The sequence below is a fragment of the Dama dama genome, chromosome 22 (genome assembly GCF_033118175.1).
Source record: "Dama dama isolate Ldn47 chromosome 22, ASM3311817v1, whole genome shotgun sequence".
In the NCBI taxonomy this organism is placed as follows: domain Eukaryota; kingdom Metazoa; phylum Chordata; class Mammalia; order Artiodactyla; family Cervidae; genus Dama; species Dama dama.
The window spans coordinates 3448868-3466214 of NC_083702.1; the positions used below are offsets into that span (position 1 = coordinate 3448868).

The following is a 17347-nucleotide window of genomic DNA, read 5'->3' on the forward strand; positions in this document are numbered from 1 at the left end:
GCGGATTGACATTTTCTACATTTGGCATTCTAAAATTTACAAAGTCTTGTGGCTGCTAAGGGGAAACTATGAAATAAAAAATGTAACCTCTTCCCCCCACAATCGTTATTGGTTGGTAATTAAGTGCCAATAACGGGATGTCTTACCTGCGGAGTGTATTCTGGGAGGTCGTGCTCCCCGAGGCCGGCTCCATCCCTCTCTGTGAAGGGGATTTGGGGAAGACTAAGGAGGATTCCTTACAGCCAACCCACCTGAGGATTTTACAGGACCTCATTTTAAGGTGGTTTAACCCGCCTTCACTTTAAACGGATTCTCAGACTTGCGTGTAAACGCTACAACCCCATGTTGTTTCTCCCACAGTAACTGAACGTGCCAACCACGCCAGGGAGAGCCTGTATGAGCTCAGCATAGACAAGTACGACGGGTGAGTGAGCGTCCACACCGCTGCTCTCAGTCCGTCCTCACCGGCCCGTTCCCCCCCTCCCTCTTCCACCCTCCCTGTTCCCTCCCTCCCTCTGGAAGAAAACTTGCTTCCCCTGCAACCTGGGCAAAGCCGGAATGTGCAGAGGACCCTGCCTTCCTCTGTTCCTCAGAGGACCGCCGTGGAAGTTTGGTTTCCCTTCTGTCTCACTGCCTCATACAGAAATCTTTTCATTTGAAGGTGATCCCCTCCTGTCCTTAAATCTGTGTGTGTATGCCCTAAAATCGAGGATGTCCTTCAGAGCTATGATGCGGGCATCACTGCCCAGGAGATGGGCCCTGACACAGACTGTGTCAGCACACACCGTAACCCGTGTGCTGTCCTGACCCGGTCCTGCCCGCGCCCCGTTAGTTCCCTAAAGCAGAAAAGCCCTGTGGCAGGCGTGGCCTTCAGACGCAGGGCTGTGTCTCTCTGGCCTCCTATAACCCCGCGCAGGTCCTCGGCCTTCCTGGTGGGGCCGACTGTGGAGAACCGGCCAGTAACTGCCGCCCATCCCTTGGTTTGGGGCCCGAGGCTTCCTCGGTCGGGACCCGGGTGTGCGTTTCTGGCTGCGATGGCGCAGGGGTGCAGGGCTGGTCCCTGTGTCCCACAGCAGGAGGGGCCGGCCCCGGCCGGAGTCTGCGTCTCTGCTGTCCCTGTCCACTGGTCAGCTCCTGCAGACCGGCCTCCTCTGCCTCGGGCACAGCTGTCCCCATGCCCAGCACAGGGCTGGCACGTGGCCAGGGCCTGGTGGATGAGCAGAGAGCGGGGAAAGGTGGTGAGGAGATGGGAAGCTCACACGCTGCACCCCTATGGGGGCGGGAGTGTTGGTTGAGACCCACGTGGCGAGTAGCAAGGAGGTGGTACTGGACCCGGGACGCCGCCAGGGCTTGTAGGTCCCGGGCAGGAGCGGCTGGACGCTGGCAGAGGGCACGGGACAGGGGGATGCTCTCCAGGACGTCTGGGGGAGAATCAGCTAGTCCCCATGACCAGATCCTCACCAAGCGTCACCCAGCAGTGAGATGGGCTGACGCAGGTTTCGAAGTCCATGCAGCCAACCGGGCGGTGGGGGGGCGTAGGGGGTGGTGCGAGTCAGTTGAGCTGAGGGCCCGGCCAGTCCGGTCACAGGAAGGCTCAGGGCCCCGGGTGGCCAGCGTCTGTCCGACCCTGGTCCCTGTCTCTCCAGCTGTGTGACCAGGGCCGCCGGCACCGTCTCTGCTGGTGCTTGGCGTCCTGAGTGTCACTGCTCCGGGTCCCAGGGCCCCAAGAAGGCTCTCGGGTCCCCAGTGGGCGACTGTGGCCCTGGGGACGTCAGGCAGCTTGAGGGTCAGCAGGTCCAGGGTCACACGGCGGGAGTGGGCCGTGGTGGGGGAGGGCCTGGGAGGGAGCCGTGTGTCACCTGCCAGAGGGTCCGAGCTCCTGGGGGCCTTGGTCAGGGGCTGGCAGGGGAAGAGGGGCCTGTGTGGGTCTTGCCCGCTTGCCTTTTAGCTGCGGGGCTGGAGGGCAGGGGCGTCCTCAGAGGCCTGGTTCCAGCCCCACCTTCACTTGGTCCCCCAGGCCCGGCCCTTCCCGGCCTCTCAGAGCCCAGCCTGTGGCTCCAGCGGGTCTGAAGGCTCCCCTCCGTAGACACAGGGGGTCTAACGCCATCTGGCGTGGGAGCAGGAGCAAAGTGGGTGGATGGGGGCCGGCCGGCCCAGCAGCACAGGCAGGTGGGAGGGCCCTGGCTGGACCCTGGGGGAGCTGGGAGCCCGCGTCGGGTTTTGAGTCCGCCCCCTGTTCCGCTGGCAGCATCGTGTGTGTGGGTGGAGACGGCATGTTCAGCGAGGTCCTGCACGGCCTGGTGGGTAGGACGCAGAGGGACGCCGGTGTGGACCAGAACCAGCCTCGGGCCACGCTGGTACCCAGCCCACTCCGCATCGGCATCATCCCTGCGGGTAAGCCTCCCGACGTCGGGCTCTGTCCACTGGGGGCGGGGTCTGTCCACTGGGCGGGGCCGGACGTTGGGGTCTGTCCACTGGTGGTGGGGTGGGCGGGGTCTGTCCACTGGGGGTGGGGTGGATGGGGTCTGTCCACGGAGAGGGGGTGGGGTCTGTCCATGGTGGGCGAGGCAGGGTCTGTCCACTGGCAGTGGGGTGGATGGGGTCTGTTCACTCGGTAGGGGCCAGGCGTCCAGGTCTGTCCACTGGGCGGGGCGGGTGTTGGGTCTCGCCCCTGGGCACGCAGGCCGGTCGTCGGGGTGTGTCCTGGGTGCAGGCCGGGCGGGTCGCCCGTGTTTGCCTTCAGGCTCACTCCATTTCAGGCATGCCCTTCTCCCCACGCACCTGACGCGGGGCCACGGCTGCGCGGGAAGGGGTGCTGTCTCCTCCCCGCCACGTGGTGGCTGTGGTCTGTGCTCTCAGAGAGCTGGCCGTTGGTGGGGGGTGGGCAGTGGGGGCTCCGAGCACAGTGGAGGAGAAGGGGAGCCCGGGGAGCAGGCAGCAGCCTGGAAGAAGCGCCTGGTGCCTGGAGCCGGGGGCTGGGTGTCAGGGCGGGGGCCTCGGGGTGTAAGGTGGCTGGCTTGTCCCAAGTTGGCTGCCTCAGCGTGTTTCATGACTGGAGAAAGCACCTCGTTCTCTCGAAGAACCCACTATAGTAAGGGGGTAGGGGTGAGGCCGGGGCTTTGCGTACATCTAACCGGGAGGGGACGCCCTCCCTGCCCTTGTCTGGGCCGCAGCGGCAGGGACCCTGGTGGGTCAGGCTCAGATGTGAATGGTGCCGTCGCCCCGTCTTCTAGCTGAAGATGCTGGGGAGGTTGCACAGTCAGTCAGAGGATACGTATGTATGTTATGAGTTTGTTACCAGCCATAAGCCATCAGTTTGCCTAGATTAACTGTTAACACCTAAAGAGCCTTCACCCTGATCTCAGATTCCGTTGCTCTGAGAGATGACCAAGGCCGCCTGCGATCCAGTGCGTCTGTTCAGAACCATGGACCTGCAGCTCCATCCCACGTGCCTTAGGCTGAGGGATGTGTAGAATGTTCTGGGGCCTGTGGACACGGCGTCTGGACCCTGCCTGCGGCCAGAGCTTGCGTGCCTGTTAGCGCGGTGACTGATGGGCCTCGGCTGGTCGCGTGTTGTGCAAAATTTATTGTGCAATTCTGGGCACCGTCAGTTTACTTTGGGGAAGTCTAGACTAGGTTTTTCAGCTGTTCCACAGACTTGTTAAATTTCGGATTCAGCCCCGTCCCCAGCCTACTGAGTCAGGATCTTGGGGGTGGGGCAGGGCGCAGGAGTCTGCTATAAATAAGCACCTGGGAGATTATCTGCCCACTCAGGTGGTGACCCAATTAGAACCAGGACAGACCTAGGGAGGACCCGTAGCATCACTGATCCAGGCGCTAGCTGGGTGCTCTGAGGTCACCTGCCCTTCACAGACGACCCAGGACTGGGCTGGGCTGGGGCTCCGGGTCTCTCACGACTCACGGGTCCCTGGGCTGCTTCTGTGACCCTCACAAGCTGTCCTGTGTGCACTTCCCCGTGAGCCCCTTGGGTCTGGTGGTCTGGAGCCCCAGGGCTGCTGCTGATCTTCATAGTAGCCAGGCACTGCTGCAAGTCCTGCCCGTCCCCCCAAGATCCCACCCCACCACACCCCACACAGGGCCCAGAAGAGGTCTCTAAAAGCTCTGTGAGGAGCTCATTGATAGTAGTCAAGGTCAGTCTCGGCATTCTTGATGACTCAACCTCAGTACTATGGTCTCCTGATGCAAAGAGCCGACTCACTGGAAAAGACCCTGATGCTGGGAAAGATTGAGGGCAGGGAGAGAAGGGCACGACAGAGCATGAGATGGTTGGACGGCATCAACAACTCAATGGACATGAGTTTGAGTAAACTCCAGGAGTTGGTGATGGACAGGGAGGCCTGGCATGCTGCAGTCCACGGGGTTTTAAAGAGTTGGACACACCTGAGCGACTGAACACCAAACAGTAACAACCTCAGTAACTAATTCTGTAGGTAAATTGTATTTACGCCGTACTTACTCCCAGTCTTTGGAAGAGAAGGAAGCGCTATTACTCCCCTACTTGGAGACACGTTAGGATCTTAAGTTCTTGCAGTGACGTTAAGGACCTCTCCCCCGTCTCAGGGTCGACGGACTGCGTGTGTTACTCGACAGTTGGCACAAACGACGCGGAGACCTCGGCTCTGCACATCATCGTGGGTAGGCGCCCCGTCAGCGCCACGCCCAGCGTGCAGGACCCCAGGGCTGCAGGCGCATGCGGGTGTCCGTCTGTCTCGCCATGCGGGCGCCCTGGCCCGTCCGCCCGCGGGGCCCTGTCTGCCGCCCTCCCGGCCACCATCCGGCTCGTCCAGCTGGGTGACCTTGAGAAACACAAGCACTGCTCAGACCCTCCAGGGCCCTCACCCAACCTTGGGGCGCCTAGCACCCGTGCCCCGGCCGGCTCTCCCCGCAGCCCCTGCACTGGCCAAGCGCCTCCCCCACCCCCGCCCCGCCTGTCTGGAGCCCTGCTCTCAGCCCTCTTTCCTGCTCGGGACTCGGCCCCTTATCATCCTGGGGGGACAGACCCCCCCCCCCCCACTCCACTAGACAGCGAGCCTCCTGGCCCGGTTGTTCCCTCCCCACAGAAAAGCTTTCCAAGCCCCTTTCGGGAATCTGAGGCAGGCCCCCGGCCCCGGGAGCCGTTCCGGGGCCAGGCCGGGGGCGGCTCCCACACGCCTCTCTCTGCAGGGGACTCGCTGTCCATGGACGTGTCGGCCGTGCACCACAACAGCACGCTACTGCGGTACTCCGTGTCCCTGCTGGGCTACGGCTTCTACGGGGACATCATCAAGGACAGCGAGAAGAAGCGGTGGATGGGCCTCATCAGATACGACTTCTCAGGTAGCCCAGCTCCCGCCCTCCCGTGCGCCCCCAGCCCCTGTCTCCTCGCTCTCCCTGGGGCATGGGTCCGCGGGTCCCCAGGTACAGGGCCAAGGGGAGGTCGACTGACTCCAGGCCGGATGAACCAGTGAGGGTCGGCAGTTTCAGGGCGTGTGCAGCACCAGCTTTCGGCGTTTAAATGCAGAGCGAAATGAAAGGCGCTCAGTCCTGTCCGACTCTTTGTGACCCCATGAACTGTAGTCCATGGAATCCTCCAGGCCAGAATACTGGAGTGGGTGGCCTTTCCCTTCTCCAGGGGATCTTCCCAGCCCAGGGATGGAACCCAGGTCTCCCGCATTGCAGGCGGATTCTTTACCAGCTGAGCTATCAGGGAAGCCCCAGTGCAGAAGGGAGCTTGAAAGGATAAAGAGGTCAGAGTTTGACGCTCTTGTGGCCGAGGCGAACGCCCTGGCCATATTTACTAAGTTATTTATTTTTATTTTTTGGCTGCACCAGGGGGCTTTCGGGATCTTAGTTCCCCGACTCCTCAGGCCCCGGGCAATGGATACGCAGTGTTCTAGCCACCGGACCGCCAGGGAATTCCCTCCTCTTTTGCTGTATTTAATGTGCCATTTCCCTGGTCACTCCCCTTATGGTTCACCTTTGGGTACATTTACAGGCATGCCTTGGAGACATGTAGGGCTCAGTTCCAGACCACCTGGAGAAAGCAAATGTCAACATAAAGCAGGTCACATGAATTTTTTGCTTCCCCTGTGCCTATAAAAGCTGTGTATACACTATAGTGTAGTATAGTGGACTTCCCTGGTGCCTCAGACGGTAAAGCGTCTGCCTGCAATGCAGGAGACCTGGGTTCAATCCCTGGGTCAGGAAGATCTCCTGGAGAAGGAAATGGCAACCCACTCCAGTACTCTTGCCTGGAGAATCCCATGGATGGAGGAGCCTGGTGGGCTACAGTCCATGGGGTCGCAAAGAGTCGGACACGACAGAGCGACTTCACTCACTCACTCATAGTGTAGTGTACTGCATGCTGTAGCATTATATCTGAGAAGGGTGCACACCTTAGTCTGAAAGTTCTTTGTGGTTAGAAACCGCTGACTGCCATCTGGGCCTTGTAAGTCGTCACACTTGTTGGGTAGAGGGTCTTGCCTCCGAGTTGATGCTGCTGACGGATCGGAGTGGGGGTGCTGAACACGGGGTGTCACAATTTCTTAAAATAAGACAACAGTGACATTTGCCACATCGATCGACTCTTCTTCCAGGAGCAATGTCTCTGTAGCCTGCAGTGAAATTTGATAGTGCTTAACCCACAGTAGACCTTCTTTCAGAGCCAGCGTCAGCCCTCTCAGACCCGCGTCTGCTTGTCAGCCACGTTTGTGTTGTATTCTATCTACATCCTCTTCGTCCCTTCAGCCGTCTCCGCGGCATCTTCCCAGGACTAGATTCTGTCCAAGAAGCCGCCTCTCTTTCCTCATCCACGAGAAGCAGCTCCTCCTCAGTTAGCATTCTATCATGAGAGGCAGACCCCAGAGACCCCAGAGTCGAGGACGACAGGGCCAAGCCTGGGGGTGCGCCCGGGGCTTCACAGGCAGACCCCGAGGCCATGAGGGGTCCCTGGTGGCCGAGACGCCCCCTCTGCCAGCATGGAAGGCGGCCCTGGTGGCCGGGAGCCTGCAGCGCCCCGAGACAGTGGCGGCTGCTCAGCCCAAGGCCAGAGGGGCCCTGTCCTTCTGCGGACGCTGTCCCCGGCGTCCCCGGCGACCCGCCAGCCCCTCTGCAAGGCTGACGGCGCCGTCTCCTCTCCCTTCTGCTCCGTCCTCAGGGTTGAAGACTTTCTTTTCCCATCACTGCTACGAAGGCACAGTGTCCTTCCTGCCAGCTCAGCACACCGTGGGCTCCCCAAGGGACCGGAAACCCTGCCGGGCGGGGTAAGCACATCCCACGTGTTTCTGTTCAGATGAGGAGAGGGAAGCAGGACCCGCGGGGGCTGTGAGTGGGCGGTCCTTGCAGTGTCAGGTGGGGGGTGCTGTTTCATTACGTCCAGCGGCCAGGGTCCCCCCAACCCTGAAGGTGTCCCCCACACCCTGAGGGTTTCCACTGTGACCCCTCATGCTGGCTCCTGGGCCATCGTCCACCCGGCGGAGGGCTCACACCACGCTGTGTGCTCCGGTGGGGGGTGGTCTGCTGTCCCCCTGCTGGGGGTCTGAGAAATGATGAAGAGAAGCCCTTATAGACAGCTCTGTGTGCGCCCTCCAGGCGCCCATGGAGCCGGCTGGACGGGGCCGCCCTGTGGTCAGGAGAGGCGGGGTCTGCAGTGGGGCCCCTCTGCCAGCTGCACTGACTTCTCACCCGGCGCGCCCCTGCCGTGAACTGCACGTGCCCGGGTTAACCCGGAGCCGGGTCAGGGGGTCACCCTGTGCCCGCGGCCCGCCGGCCCCCGTCTTGTCCCTGCTCCGCCGTCTGAGGACACGGGAGGCTGCAGGGTTTCGATGGGCTCACGGCCCTCCTTCCTTTTTAAGTCATTCGCAAGTAAGCCATTCACCCCGCCCCGGTCCTTTCCTCCTCTGAGTGAAGAATCTGAGGCCGTAGGATCCACCAGCTTGGGGATGTAGCCTCGCTGGCTCGGTTTCCGATGAGCTGATTCCACCAGCGAAAGCCCCGGGCCCATTGGGCGGCCGTAGCCCCGCGGTGCCCGAGGACCCCAGACACCTTCTCGGCCCGCGACCAGGTCCCGCGAGCGCTGCTCTGAGCCGCTGACTCGCTTGTCACCCGCTGGACCAAACGGCCGCCGTGTTACCTGTCGGGCGAAGGGAACAAGGGCTCAGGCGGGTCCACGGCTGGAGCTGCAGCTGGTTTCTGCTCCCGCCGGTGCCCCACCCCGCAACTGCCGGCCGAGCTCACCCCTCCCCGGAGCCGACACCGGGTCCCCAAGGGATGCGCCTGGCTTTTTGGAACGTCCATAAGTTTCCGAGAAGGATATGTCGTTGCCTGTGTAATTTCTAGGGGCGGATCTGATTTTGAGAGCTCAAATTAACGCGCAAGCGAAATATTTGTAAGTGAAGCGTCCGAGGCCGCGCTCCCGCCGCGCGGGAGGGGCTGGCGGCCCGCTGTGCGCGCTCCCCCGCGCGGGAGGGGCTGGCGGCCCGCTGTGCGCGCTCCGCCGCGCGGGAGGGGCTGGCGGCCCGCTGTGCGCGCTCCGCCGCGCGGGAGGGGCTGACGGACCCGCTGTGCGCCCTCCCGCCGCGCGGGAGGGGCTGACGGACCCGCTGTGCGCCCTCCCGCCGCGCGGGAGGGGCTGGCGGCCCGCTGTGCGCGCTCCGCCGCGCGGGAGGGGCTGGCGGCCCGCTGTGCGCGCTCCGCCGCGCGGGAGGGGCTGACGGACCCGCTGTGCGCCCTCCCGCCGCGCGGGAGGGGCTGGCGGCCCGCTGTGCGCGCTCCCGCCGCGCGGGAGGGGCTGGCGGCCCGCTGTGCGCGCTCCGCCGCGCGGGAGGGGCTGGCGGCCCGCTGTGCGCGCTCCGCCGCGCGGGAGGGGCTGACGAACCGCTGTGCGCCCTCCCGCCGCGCGGGAGGGGCTGACGGACCCGCTGTGCGCGCTCCGCCGCGCGGGAGGGGCTGGCGGCCCGCTGTGCGCGCTCCGCCGCGCGGGAGGGGCTGACGGACCCGCTGTGCGCCCTCCCGCCGCGCGGGAGGGGCTGGCGGCCCGCTGTGCGCGCTCCCGCCGCGCGGGAGGGGCTGGCGGCCCGCTGTGCGCGCTCCGCCGCGCGGGAGGGGCTGGCGGCCCGCTGTGCGCGCTCCGCCGCGCGGGAGGGGCTGACGGACCCGCTGTGCGCCCTCCCGCCGCGCGGGAGGGGCTGGCGGCCCGCTGTGCGCGCTCCCGCCGCGCGGGAGGGGCTGGCGGCCCGCTGTGCGCGCTCCGCCGCGCGGGAGGGGCTGGCGGCCCGCTGTGCGCGCTCCGCCGCGCGGGAGGGGCTGACGAACCGCTGTGCGCCCTCCCGCCGCGCGGGAGGGGCTGACGGACCCGCTGTGCGCGCTCCGCCGCGCGGGAGGGGCTGGCGGCCCGCTGTGCGCGCTCCGCCGCGCGGGAGGGGCTGGCGGCCCGCTGTGCGCGCTCCGCCGCGCGGGAGGGGCTGGCGGCCCGCTGTGCGCGCGTCACCGACCCGGCGCTGTCGCTGCCGCAGGTGCTCCGTGTGCAGGCAGAGCAGGCAGCAGCTGGAGGAGGAGCAGAAGCGCTCGCTGTACGGCCTGGACGGCACGGGTAGGTGTCCGGGCCGTGGCGGGCCCCCTCGCTCTCTGCAGAGCACCTGCTCCTCCGTCCCTCCAGGCCGAGCGCCCGTGGCCTCTGCCGGACCTTGGGGAAGGGCAGATTTTGTGGAAGGGCCCCTGTCGCAGCGCCCCTCTGAGTTACTCTGCGCCTGTCTCCAGTACGCTCTAGAACGGGGGTCAGCAAGTGGCCTCACTGAGGGCGTACATGAAAGCCGCGGGCTATTTGTTTCATGTCTTTTTCATCCATCACACAATACTTCCCTCGTTTGATTCTCCCCCACCCCAACCATTTAAAAATGTAAAACTCAGTCTTAACTCACAGGCCACACACACTCAGCTGCCAGGCCAGATCTGGCAACCCCTGCCCTAGATGGTGGTCCCAGAGCCCCCCACCCTGGGGAGGACTTCCTCTCGGGAGGTGACTGCGGCCGGGCTGTCTGTGTGTTGATGCCAAGGGGCAGGAGCCTACCCCCACCTGCTGGGCCCCAATTTAACATGGTGTGAGACTGTTGGATGGACATGAGTTTGAGCAAACTCGGAGTTGGCGATGGACAGGGAGGCCTGGCATGGGGCGGTCCATGGGGTCGCAGAGAGTCAGACAGGACTGAGCAACTGAACTGAACAGTGATGCTTTCTCCCGCTCCAGAGGAGGTGGAGGAGTGGAAGGTCCTCTGCGGGCAGTTCCTGGCCATCAACGCCACCAACATGTCCTGCGCTTGTCCCCGGAGCCCCCAGGGCCTCTCCCCGGCCGCCCACCTGGGGGACGGCTCCTCTGACCTCATCCTCATCCGGAAGTGTTCCCGGTTCAACTTCCTGCGCTTTCTGGTCAGGCATACCAACCAGGGCGACCAGGTAAGGGCGCCGCCGGTGTCAGCCGCGTCCTCCGCCTGGGCGGCCCTGGGCGGGGGCAGCAGGAGAGATGCCTCTGCCTGCCTTTCACCCACTGTGAGCTCTTGGTCATACTTCCTCCTTATAAAGTCTATTTATAAAGTCTTTGATTACAGCCCCTAGGAGGTGTGAATGTTTCCATACACTCCCCTGTTGTTTCTCTTCCCGTTTACAGACAGGACAGGCTGATGCAGTGCGGTTTTCAGTTGCCCTCGCGGGCCACTTACAGCACAGTCTTCAGGCTCCCGGGAGGGGGTTCTGCTGAGACCCTCCCAGCAGACCCACCCTTAGTCACTGTCATGCGTGTAGTGACGTGGCGGGGGGGATCCCGAGTCTAACGCTATCCAGACAGTTGCAACTCTTGATCAGTCTCAGGTTGTAGTAAAGTTTACAGCTGTTACATTTTTTCTAAGATCTGATCCAACAGTGTTTTTAATGTGGCTTTTAAAGCACCGCTTGTTGAAAAGGTAAAGAGTGGTACAGCTCACTGCTTGGGAACCACGGAACTCTGTAGTAAGTGTCACACAGTGCGGCTGAGACCGGGTTTAAGAGCGGTGGTGACCGTTTCTCGTGTCCCCACGTTGTGGGGGGGCTCGCTGGGAGGCCCCTGACGGTGGCCATGCCCCCAGCGCAGCGCCGCTGAGAGCGCGTTCCCGTCTGGCTGTCTCTCGCTAGTTTGACTTCACCTTCGTGGAAGTCTATCGCGTCAAGAAGTTCCAGTTTGTGTCGAAGCCGGCGGAGGACGAGGACAGCAGCGTGCTGGGCCGCGGGAAGAAGCGGCTGGGACAGCTGTGCAGCGAGCACCCCAGCGCCTGCTGCTGCCGCGCCTCCAGCAGCACCTGGAACTGCGACGGGGAGGTGCTCAGCAGCCCGGCCATCGAGGTCAGGTGAGCGGAGGGGCCCCGGGAGCCTCCACCCTACCGCCTGGAGCGTGAGAGCCCGCCGTGAACACACAGGCGTGCCCAGGGACAGTCCCCGGGAGACGCCCTTGTCTCAGTGCTGGGAAGATGCTGGGGGTGGAAGCCCCCCCGTTTCACTTTCTCTGCCGCGTCCTGCACTGTTGTTCCCTCTCGTCTCCTAACGAGTTAAACTAACAAACTCCCTTTGTGGGCACTTTCGGAGCCCTGGGTCCACTAACTCCACCAGGAGGTGCTCCGGCCCGAGGAACCCACGACCGAGCTAAGGTCCAGGTGCCAGGTCTGACCCTCCAGCTCCAAATCCATTAGGCCTATTGTATTTGGACTTGGGAATCTGCAGTCTGGTTATATGTATTACATAACCAGGTGAAACATAAGTGCCAGGAAAGGTGGTTGTTGTTGTTGTTGTTTTTAACATATGTGCCAAGAAAGGTTTTTTCCCCATGGAAGGACACAGTCAAACGTGTTGTTTTTTTTTTTTTTTAAAAAGCGCTGCTGATGGAGGTGTGGGTGTAAGTGTGCTAAGTCACTTTAGTCGTGTCCGACTTTTGGTGACCCTGTGGACTGTGGCCCGCCAGGCTTCTTTGTCCATGGGGAGTCTCCAGCCAAGAATATTGGAGTGGGTTGCCATTTCCTCCTCCAGGGGATCCTTCCCACCCAGGGACCAAACCTGTATCTCTTACATCTTTTGCATTGGCAGGCAGGTTCTTTACCACTAGCGCCCCCTGGGAATACCCCAAGAGATTGAGGGGGAACTGTTTAATTCTAAAAGGATTCTTTCTATCCTATTACAAATGCCTTTAGGATCTTGAGAGAAAAGTGAAAGCCAAAGTGTTAGTCGCTTAGTCATATCTGACTCTTTGCAACACCTTGGACTGTAGCCCGCCAGGCTCCTGTCCATGGAATTTCCCAGGCAAGAATACTGGAGTGGGTTGCCATTTCCTCCCCCAGGGGATCTTCCTGAAAGAACTCAGGTCTCCTGCATTGCAGGCAGATTCTTTACTGTCTGGACCACCAGGGAAGCCTACGTTAAGGAAACCAAACTGGACCCTCGTTGACCATAGTGAGTGGGTTACACGAGGAAGGTGATCACAAGCAAGCACGTAGCCCCACCCCTGCAGCGTGGAAGGACAGGTGGGCACACCTTCCACATTTCGGCATGCCACGTGTGTCCTCGCTTACAACCCCACTTTAGATGGCTTCTCAGGCAACCAGCCACTGACCCAGCCGGGTCTCTCTGCCCTTAGCATCCAAGCAAAGCCACGGGCAGAAGCAGGCTCTCCGGTCTCCCCGAGGCCCGGCCTGCTCGCCGATGCTCTCGCAGCCGGGGCGCAGCCAGTGTGGCCGTGACTGCCCACCTTGCATCTCAGGGCAGGGGGGCTCCAAGGTCCCAGGAAAACCCATCCCGGGGGCCTGTGTGTGGGGCTCCGCCTTCGTAGACTCATTGCACAAGTTCAGGAAATGGAAGTATGTTTGATGCCAGCTTAGGAACAGCTGACAGTTAGAAAAGGCGTTCTCTCACGAAATAGATCCTATGCATCTTGATAAAGATTATGGTGCCTGGAACGGCACGTCACTTTGAGGGTTTTTATGACGCAGCATCTCTGAGGCGCCTGTGACATCATTCGTAACCTGGGGAGGAGGCCCTGCCGGGCCAGAGGAGGGAGCCCAGGAGCCCCTGCAGACCTCCCAGCCCCAGGCTCACATGCTGTGCTTGAGGTGGAAGGTGGGGGCCCTTGCCTCCGGGACTGTGTCTCCTGACGCTCCGAGTGGCCCTCGTGGGATCCGCCCTGCAGCCCCGTCGGCTCGGTTCTGATGAGCGGACCCAGGAGAGGCGGGGAGCTGGCCTGTGGGGCTGTTCCTCTGCTCATGGGTGGATCTGCGCAGTCCTGGATTTCCGCTTGGCCGTCACTGCCCTTTGCAAACTCGGTCTCTCAGGGGTGCCCGGACATTTCTCCGAGCCCGAGGCCCGCCTCTCCCCGGGGCCAGGGGTCAGGGTCTCAGTGTGGCCGTCTGTCTCCGCAGGGTCCACTGCCAGCTGGTTCGGCTCTTCGCACGAGGAATCGAAGAGAGCCCCAAGCAGGAGTCCCGCGGCTGAGCGCCGACCATGGGGACCGTGTCTCAGACAATGACGACAGACCAATTATGTTGCGATACATTCAAATTTAGAAATTTATTTTTGATAGTTGAATATTGATTTTAGAAAACATAACGTTTTTGTCAGCAATTTTTGTGGATGCATTTGGCATTTTCGGTTCTGTGTGCGTCTGTGGGCTGCATCTCACGGGTCTCAGCCCCAGCAGGTGGCCCATGCTGGCTGGGGCGCGCCGGCCCCTTAGACTGCAGCCGCGCTGACGGCCCGCCCGGGCTCTAACGAGCAGCTCAGGGGATTCTGTCGCGCGCATCCTCGGGTCCCTGGGCTGCTCGGCAGGACCTGCTCTGGAGCGCGGTGGTCAGCGCCTGCTGAGTCGTGGTTCTCTTTGTAGCACTTGCCTCTTCCCTCGTGATTAGAGCGGCCCATCTGGACCCTTCCCGTCTCGCGCATCTACAAGGCAATGTCCTAGTGCGCCTCCGGGGCAGCCTGGTCCAGCGAGCGGGAGGGACTCCCCGGGTTGCTCTCCCGTAGCTGTGAAGAGCTCAGTCCCCTCTCCCATCACAGCAGTGCTTCTAGACAATCCGGTGGGAGGACAGGTCAGGCGCCCCAGAAACCGACCACTCGTGATGCCCTGGCGAGTGTCTTAACACTTAGACGCCCCCAGCGCTGTCCCCATGGCGGGGGCTGCCGTGGTTGAGCTCGGTGGGCAGACGGAAAGCAGCCGTGAACTTCAGACCGAGCGCCCCACCGCCCTGGGGAGAGGGTCCCACATCCCAGGGTGCCCTTCCCTCAGCCCCGAGTCCGTACACATGACCCAGGTCCATGCCTTTGTTGTCTTCACACTTCCTTCCATGTATTTATTGCAAGGTTCGTCCTGTAAACCAGAAGAGCATACACAGTGGCCTCGCTGGCCGTCTTTTCCTTTGTTTGCTGTGCAAGTGTGGGGCCCACCCTGGACCGGGGTTGGGGGTCGCCTCGCTCAGCCCAGTTTTGTTTGGGTTTGTGCTTCTGTGTGTGGACGACGCGTCTGCAACAGCTTCATCTGAGACCTAAGAGGATGCTGCCCCCACTTGGACTTGTGAAAAGGGAGCTCAACTGTTAAAAGAGGTGGTTTGAGGGCCGCCAGCCACCATACACGGTCTGGCGGGCACCCTCGCATCTAACAGATGTCGTTCATTCTCAGAACTCGTACATGTGAAATGTCCTGTCTCATCGCTCATTCCCACCCAGGGCAGCTTCGACAGGTTTTTCAGGAGACCGTGTTCCTACCGGGGCCCCGAGAGGGTCTCCATAGTCTCGATTGTCCCTGGGAAATGTCAATCACTGGTCTGCCCCGAAACCCACTGCCGTTTCTAGAAAACCAGTCTAGGCTGAGAGTAAGCATGTTCTGTTCAAGAAGGAACCCCTCACCCCCACCCCCGTAATGCCACGTGGTTCCCCAGTGGCCTTGGCCATATCCACCAACTGCTTGCTGACCTACAAAACCGCAGATTCTGGAACTGTCCCTGGGGGTCATGTGACTGTCTGAGCCCCCACCCTGACCCCAGAAACTGCGGACGACCCCACCCCGGGACCAGAGTACCTTTCTGACCTTCCCACGAGCCAGGACTCTGGTGAAGCAACCACAGCGCCTAAACTCCAGGATTTTAAGGAAAAATCAGAACTGATGGCTGGACAGAGAGAACGCCGGGTCGCTGGAAGCGCTGGTCCGGTCGTGACCTCCCCCATGCTCGGTGGGGCCGCGGTTCCCTTGCTCCCGGTTATGCGGAGGCCAGGGCGGCTGGCGCCGGCTGACGCTGCCCTCACTGTGGCCCCGTGGAACTGGCGGTGGGAACGGAAAGTGGCTTAACTTCCTTTCTAATCTTGCTGGCTTCAAGGTTAGAAAATGGCGAATTTGCTCTGATATGTTTGAGAAGACAAATAAAGTTGTTACTTTGGGCAGAATGTGGCCTTTTTTCCCTCTCTTACAAATTCCTGTTGTCTTTCAAAGCAGAGTATTTTTTTTGTGTGTGAAAACAGGTACAATTTAAAGAAATTGAGCAATGGTGAACCTACCACCCATGCCAAGGAATTGATCTTCGCCCCCAGGCTCCTCCCCGTGTGCCCTTGTGGAGGGAGCCTCCCCTGCCCCCACGGAGGAGGGAACTATGGTTTTAAAACTGGAGCGAATCCCTTGCTTCTCCACGTCAGGGGATCGGAACACAGCGCCCCACGTGGACAACTTGGGCGTGAAGGTGTTCTGAGCAGAAGACAGTGAAGCAGCCACCAATGCAGACAGAGCTGCCTGCCCCTCCCCACGTCAGCCTGAAGGGCGACGCCTTCCCGTGTGTGCAGGTGAGCCCCCCTTTTCTCTGGGGCCACCCATGTCCCGGAGACAGAGTCAGCACTGAGCTGACAAGCCAAACTGAATAATGCAACAGCCCTTCTGTTCCGTTAGCCAGCCCCTTGTGGCTCAGCTGGTAAAGAATCTGCCTGCAGTGCGGGAGACCTGGGTTCGATCCCTGGATTGGGAAGATGCCCTGAGAAGGGAAAGGCTCCCCACTCCAGTATTCTGGCCTGGAGAATTCCATGGAGTGTATAACCCATGGGGTCGCAAAGAACCAGACATGACTGAGTGACTTTCACTCTGTTCCGTTAATTTCCCCCCAAATAACATTCCTCAATACCTTCACTTTAACCAAGAAGCCAAGCTCCCTTTTATCTTGTCACTTCTTGACAAATTTGTTGCCCTTTATTAAAATGGCATATAAAACCCTGAGTCTGACCACCTCTTTGGGTCAGACTCTTTGCTTTTCTACAAAGACCTCCAGGAACATAAAAATACTTAAATATTAGCATTAAATAAAAACTCCATGCCTTTTCTAATTTGCCTTTTGTTGATTTAACTTGCCGACCCTAGTAACTGAACATAGGAGGGTAGGAGGAAGGTTTTTTCCCTTCCTCTGTGTTTATATTCTCAGACAGTGTATTTAGTTTTGCAGGTCTTTCTCTTTACATAAAGGCATCATATTGTGTCATTTTTCTGTAGCTTGTTTCGTTTAGCGGGTATTAAGATGTTTTCATCATGAAACGCAATTTTCCAGTCTATTAACATTGCATATATTTTCATTTACATCAGTCCTCATTGATGTCTTTACTGCAGCTTTATAATTTTTCCATATCTCTCAATTTTATTTAGATTTGTTCTTAAAAACATCATTATTGTGAGGCCACTCTCCTTCAAGTAGAAATGCAGTTATTTTTTATGAACGAGATTATATCCAGAAAGCTGGCCTCATTTACCTGCAGGCCTGGGGACTGTCTGTAATCACAGGTACTGGAGTGTCTTCCTTTACGACCTTGTTGGTGGGATGCCAGCCCTTGACCGTGGAGGACGCTGGGTCCACAAGAGGAAGGGGCTGGGCTTCCTGTCCCAGTGTTTTGGGGGCAGGTCTCAGCGAGCCAGACACTGGGGTCTCCCTCGGGTCACAGACCGCGGCTGCCGGTCCCCAACACCCTGCAGTCTTCAGGGTCCCTCACAGGAAATAACTCTGGAATCGGCTTCGCCCGTTGGTTACTGTGGGGCCAACTGGACTAGACCCAGTTCCTGGTTCACCATGAGTGCCCCCTGTGGCCAGTGTGTGCATTTACCTGTCCGTCAGTGGTAAGACCCACTCCCCAAATGCCGTGTGGAGACACGGCACCGGTGGAGACAGCCCCAGTTCAAGAACAAGAATGTTCATTTCACTCCCTCTGTGCTCGTGTCTCCCCTTTCTGCCCCCCAGACCCCCCCGCCCCGCACCGCCGGGCCCCCAGCACAGGTCAGGGCACGGCCCCCGTGGTTGCAGAAGCCAGGCAGGTCCCTGCATCC

The 17347-nt window shown here is 60.5% G+C and overlaps 1 protein-coding gene across 1 annotated transcript in view; it reads left to right on the forward strand.

Moving 5' to 3' along the window:
* CERK (ceramide kinase) overlaps window positions 1-13629 on the forward strand; it is a 36757-nt gene extending 23128 nt beyond the window's left edge. Inside the window, exons 7-15 of the mRNA XM_061125629.1 lie at window positions 361-424; window positions 2249-2394; window positions 4582-4656; window positions 5185-5337; window positions 7157-7262; window positions 9513-9589; window positions 10244-10449; window positions 11161-11372; window positions 13428-13629. Of these exons, the coding sequence (XP_060981612.1) occupies window positions 361-424; window positions 2249-2394; window positions 4582-4656; window positions 5185-5337; window positions 7157-7262; window positions 9513-9589; window positions 10244-10449; window positions 11161-11372; window positions 13428-13500 (1112 nt within the window). The 3' untranslated portion in view covers window positions 13501-13629. The remainder of the gene's footprint in view (window positions 1-360; window positions 425-2248; window positions 2395-4581; window positions 4657-5184; window positions 5338-7156; window positions 7263-9512; window positions 9590-10243; window positions 10450-11160; window positions 11373-13427) is intronic.
* Window positions 13630-17347: the final 3718 nt, after the last annotated feature.